Genomic DNA, 6,125 nt, shown 5'->3' on the forward strand with positions numbered 1-6,125 from the left:
TCTTTGTTTATGCTTGTGAAATCAATGTTCACTACTCTCTGATTAATACCATCATTGTATCGTATGGATTACTTGGCGAAGATTCCTTGGAAGTGCAAATCGTTAATGATGTACACAACCATATTTTGATATTGAAGAGAGGAAATCAACTAAGGCTTTTTTGCTGAATGTATAAGATTTTGAAGAGAGGAAATCTACTAAAGGTTTGTTCAGTTTTGATCTAACCATCATTGTATCTTATGGACTACTTGGTGAAGATACCTTGAAAATGCAAATCGTTAATGATGTACACAACAATATTTTGATTTTGAAGAGATGAAATCGACTAAGGGTTTTTTTGCCGAATGTATAGGATTTTGAGGAGAGGAAATCTACTAAAGGTTTGTTCAGTTTTGATCTAATTTATAAAGTAAATAATTCAATCAGCAAGTACATGTTGTCTAATTTAATGACATGGCAAACCTGTCACCAGATTACCTCTTCATTTCTTACAAAATGACAAAATAGACCCGACAAAATGAACTTTAGTCCCTTAAAAAACAAGAAATTAAGTTAAGGGGTTGAATCGACCAAAACCCAAAATATTATAGGGCTAGAGTGTCATTTTCCTTATTATAATTGAATAAAGAGTTATTTTTTTCACTAATTGTTTAAAAATTTACTATGAAATGGTAAACAACTTAAAATAACATTCACAATTTTATGGTTTCTATACCATTTTAATTTGTGAACAAACCACTTAAGTTGCAACCCTTCGACGATTGCTTTTTTAAACGATTACATTTTGTAATCAAATACTTTGTTACCTATTTATTATATTAACTATAGATTGGTTAGGCTATCCGGAGTCGGTTCACACACACGCGTGGGTTTCCTATGTGGCACACCAATTCACTGGTGAACACTATCCTATGGACTAGTGGTTTGGCTGTGAAGTGGGTTGTAGTGGTTATGAAGACGGAAGGAGATGGACATTTTCATTGGTTGTTTAATTTTCTCCTCACATTTTCTCTCATTATCTCTCATCCTTTTTGCCTCTTAGTACTAACCCACTGGTTATCCACAACCTTGGTGGGTTGGTTATGAAATGGTAAAATACCTACATGACACTGATTTGACTGTGATCACTCCCAGAGCCTTAGGAGTTAGTTCTAACATCTTACTCACACAACAATTAATTACCCATTAAACACTTGATAAGTAAAAGAAATATAAGAAAAAGACCCTAAAATCCGAACATTCATGTTACGACTAAAGCAGGTTATGGCAACCCTTACATTGGATTCACAAATAATGATAATACTTGGGTTCTCATCATGTCCGAGTAAGCATGCTTGTCTACATCATATGCGAAGTGGCCCATCCTAGCAATGTTCGTTACACATTCAATGAACTCTTGTGAAAATAAAGAACAGATTGTTTGGCGTTCTTTATTCAACTTCTTCCATGTCTCCAAGATTAATCCCTTTATATGTTCTCTTGCTTCCACTTCTGTGGCACCACTCTCTTGCATATAGCATTGGATAGACTTTGGAACATCACCTCTTTCCAACTCTTCCTATAATTAACAGCATTAAGTTTATGTATGCTAGCTCATAATCGTTTGCACGCTCGTGCAAATAAAATGACTCCCTTGTGGTGATTTAATCCTTTACCAAATGAATTGAGTGTGTGTGTGTGTAATGATAAATAAACCGGTAAGATAGTAGCATAAAAATTACCGATGATGTGGCCAAGTCATTAGTGAGTCGCACGATAACAGATGCATGTCGAATTATATTTTCAGCTCTACCTATATGTTCCAGTTCTTTTTCAGTAACACTAGTTAAAGTTAACAAATAGGCATGCGTGATGACTACACCAGCTCCTATTGATACATATGCATTGGTAAGGAACTCGTTCAAGGTTGGCGTATATCCATTGTAGTACCATCTTGCTTCTATTAGGTATGAGTTGCATAAATCCTGCCACTGCAATTCAAACAATAAAAATAATTATATATGAAATTCTATATTACAACCACATGAAATGGTATAGATATATATCACTTTAGATATGTAACATGTAAAATTACCGTTCTTTTAAGGTAAGGAAGGATGAAGAACTCTTTGTTTGTCAATGTCCTATATGCTATCTCATTAATCGTGTTGTATAATGCCAGAAAGCATATTCTCATATAATGTGGAAGTTCCTCGATCATATTGATATCCCACCTGTTAAGGATATTTTTTTGTCAATCACAAAATTGAGAACAAATAATTGCAAGAGTAACAACAAAACACTGGACTAAAAGGGAAATGGGCATCGACCTGTTTACAATGTCGGTGAATTGTTCGAGTTCATGCAAAGTACCATACACATCGTAGACATCATCAATTGTAGTTATCATGGCAAAAATCTTTGTAAGAGTTGTCCTTCCTTGAAAGTTAGGCCTGTAATTTACAGCAATACTCCACATAAAGCTCTCCACCAAATGATCACGAGCAAAGCCGAACTTCTCCCAACATATTTCTTTCCACCACCTAGATACACTTAATTTACTTAGTGATGAAGCCTCGCGTTGACAAAACTTAACCTAACTACTGAGATTAATTCCCATAAGGATTTATGTATGCCATGTATCTAGTTAATAATTTGCTACTTCTTTGTTTTTTTATCTGGTAAGGAAAAAAATATGCATATACCTTGATGCGTATTTAAGATCTTCTTGGTGGATTGCTTGCACTGTGTTAAAGTCCAATTTGGCGAGCTCAATCAATGTGGAATTCGTGCCACTTCTTTTCTCGTAAGCTTCAATAAACCATTTAGCCTCCACTCGTGGGACTCTCCAATGAAGCGGAAAAGTTAATGCATGACTTATTAACGATGACATATTTTGATCAACCATGTTCTTCAAATTTTCTTTTAGATATCTTGTTGCGTAATCTCTAGCATCATCCAGTAGACTCTCACCCTCTACTGAATAATAGGAAGCCTCATACAAGTTTAGGATACCAACGATATCTTCATTGAAGTGCCCATTGAAATTCCCTCTCTTATCCTTAAGGTCCTCAAATATCTCTACACCCAATGAAGTTGAGTAATTATATTAACTCACGTTAACGGTTGTGAAAGATAAGGATATCCTTAATTTACTACATACCTTGAGGGATATGATATCCATGTTGTCTGAAGAGTCTAAAATAAAGGGATTTTAGATTTAGATCCATTTTCGACCACTTGTCTTGACTTATGTAATATAACTTATCCAAGACATCTCTTATTTCTTCTTCAAAGTGATATGATATGCCGAGTCTCTGTAAATCGTCAACCAAATTGAGTACACTTAACTGATGTTCCATCTTTTCATTTTCTTTTCTGATCATGGTTCTTATTTTTTCTTTAAGAGCTTGCAATCGTATCGTATACTTCCCACCCTACAAACACAAACAAGCACGCATATATGTTTATTATCTGTTGACTCAAAGAAAGACTGAAATAACAAAGCGAGGAGATTATATTAATACTGAAACTTGAAGACAAAGACACTCTAAATATTTAAATGTTAACACGCGTACTTTGTATTTACTACCAAGCGATTGAACATAATCATACGACCATAACGAAGGCTGATAATTTGCTGATCTTCTGTGAGTCGTGGGCTTGGTAACATATCTATGTGCTTTGCGTTGCTGTGAAGTAATTAATCGCTTGTCACAGACAACAATACTTCTTTGAGGAAAAGAACTATTGGAAAGGATAAACGGAGAAGAAAATGTCCATATTGAAGCCATTATTGCATAAAATTTGGAGTTAATTAGCTAGAATTAATCTTATTTTTGTTTGTTTGGTTAAGTTTTTATGAATGGTATACATAGAGGTTTACATGTCATTGGATCAATCAAATATATTATTCATAGCGTGAACCATGTTTTCAGAAACGTAAATGCATGAATAAAATCATAAACGCACGAAATTGATTCTTTATTGATTATTGTTATTGTTAATTTATTTTATTAATATTAAATAGCGTCCACTTCCACTACAAGGATCGTATTGAGCATTTTATTAACATCAATGTCATTTTAAAAAATAGAACTTTCAGTTACACCCCTTTGATTTGCAAATAACTTCACTTCACTTAACAGATATTACTTATTGAGGATTTTATTAACATCAATGTCATTTTAAAAAATAATTTGAATTTCTTCGAGCAATTTTTTATTTATAATGTAGCACCTGATTCCGGGTATGTATTACTAAATCTGACTCGGGATAGACACAGTTTTTAAGTGACTGACTCGGCAAGTTAGGGACTGGACTCGGCGAGTCCATGCTGTCTGGAAAAAAACCCTAAATCTGAGGGATTGCACCCTATTTAAACGACTTATTGCAACCACCATCGTCCCTTATGCTCTCAGAACTTCTCATATCAAGCCCTAATCGCTTTTGTGAAGATCTAAGGCCTTTTGGTGGTTTTTGGTGGTTTGTGATTGCAAGAAGGAAGGGAAAGCTTGAGGAGACAAAAGGAAACTAGAAGATTTGAAGCTTGTGCAGAATCTACAGTTCCTTAGAGGTATAAAGCTCATACTTTGCTCATCCATGTTTTAGATCCCTTTTTGGAGTGAGTTAGGGCTTTTAGGAGCCATTTTTGGTGACCAACTATGAGTGCAAGCATGGTTGGGGGCTAGGACTCCAGATCCAAGGTCCTTAAGGGACTACAAGGCATAAAGTGGTTGACTTGGTAGCCATAGAGAGCCCCATGCATCTTAGGAGCCTCTTTTAGGACCATTTGAGCTTATACTCCCATGCATGCACGTAAAGTTCGTAACTTTACGTGCTAGATCGGTCTTAGGAGCCTAGATCTATCTTTTGGACAAGTGTTGTACACCAGAAATCGAGAAATGGGACTTAGACACCATCGACTCGGCGAGTCGTTCTTGGGACTTGGCGAGTCCGAGTCTAGACTTCCCTTTATGTTACGGGTCGTGGAGACCCAGTTGAGGGTTAAAAGGGTTTCAGAGGGTCCAATGGAGTGACCCAACGTATTGGACTTAGCCATTGACCTGGAGTTCATTGGACTCGGCGAGTGAATGAACAGACTCGGAGAGTCCAAGGCAGTCTCCCAACATTTGAAGATGAACTCGACGAGTTGTTCATACAACTCGGCGAGTCAGATGAAGGTTCAGTCGATGTTTAAATAGAAGGAAAACTCGTTGAGTTATTGCCTAACTCGACGACTAAAGGCGTGTATAAGGACAAATGGATGGATCGGGACTCGGCGAGTTGGCGGCCAAACTCGGCGAGTCAGGTCAACTGAAGTTGACTTTGACTTGGTCGGGGGGGGGGGGGGGGGGGGGGGGGTGGGTGAAATAGTCATTTTACCCTAAGAGCAATTAGCAGATTATGACTATGTGTTTTGTGGGAATTATAGCCGGAGGATTTCCGGAGCAGCAGCAGCAGATAGAGTTTTCCTGTATAGATCATCAGCAGCTACTAGTTCGAGGTGAGTTACCTTCCAGTAGCGATGGGTCTAAGGCCACAATGTCGGCCCACCAGTAAGAGTCGTATGTTAGATGATTGTCTTTGTGATACTCATCTAGGTTTGTTATTACCTGATATGTTACGTGCTAGTATGATATATTATATGCTAGTAGCAGTAGGGGAGACAGTCCCCAAGATTATCGGTCGATAGGGCCAAAGAGGGTATTCATACCCAGTCATGCTAAATAGAATATGATTATGTGGTCCATGTTATGTGGTAGTAACAGAGGGGTGAAATAGTCCCCAGTATCCGGTCGAAAGGAACGAAGGGGAGGCCAGCACCCAGATATGCTAGGCAGTAACCGGTTGAAAGGACCGAAGAGGAGGCCAGCACCCAGATATGCTAGGCAGTATCCGGTCGAAAGGACTGAAAGGGAGGCCAGCACCCGGATATGCCAGCCAGTATCCGGTCGAAAGGACCGAAGGGGTAGGTTGGCACCCAGATATGCCTGGCAGTATATGTACGTTATATAATTGTATGGTATGTGGTACGATGGGGGAAATCACTAAGCTTCGTGCTTACAGTTTACAGTTTTGGTTTCAGGTACCTCTTCATCGAAGGAGAAGGAGTTGGCACGGTAGCGGCACATCATACCCACACT

General features: G+C 37.9%; 1 protein-coding gene across 2 annotated transcripts; it reads right to left on the minus strand.

Annotated features, from left to right (window-relative positions):
* Nucleotides 1-1,178: 1,178 nt before the first annotated feature.
* LOC111880089 ((-)-beta-pinene synthase, chloroplastic) lies at nt 1,179-3,822 on the minus strand. Of its 2 annotated transcripts, none has more exons than XM_023876493.3 (7): nt 3,558-3,822; nt 3,143-3,416; nt 2,685-3,060; nt 2,310-2,522; nt 2,075-2,213; nt 1,722-1,970; nt 1,179-1,558 (listed from the first exon to the last, which is right to left on the minus strand). In XM_023876493.3, exons 1-7 carry the CDS (start codon nt 3,771-3,773, stop codon nt 1,274-1,276), a joined length of 1,752 nt encoding a protein of 583 aa, XP_023732261.1. In that variant the 5' UTR covers nt 3,774-3,822; the 3' UTR covers nt 1,179-1,273. The 2 variants fall into 2 exon arrangements, with proteins under 2 accessions (XP_023732261.1, XP_042755775.1); XM_042899841.2 differs by having other exon boundaries at nt 3,572-3,790.
* Nucleotides 3,823-6,125: the final 2,303 nt, after the last annotated feature.

This window comes from Lactuca sativa, chromosome 2 (assembly GCF_002870075.4).
Source record: "Lactuca sativa cultivar Salinas chromosome 2, Lsat_Salinas_v11, whole genome shotgun sequence".
Taxonomy (NCBI): Eukaryota; Viridiplantae; Streptophyta; class Magnoliopsida; order Asterales; family Asteraceae; genus Lactuca; species Lactuca sativa.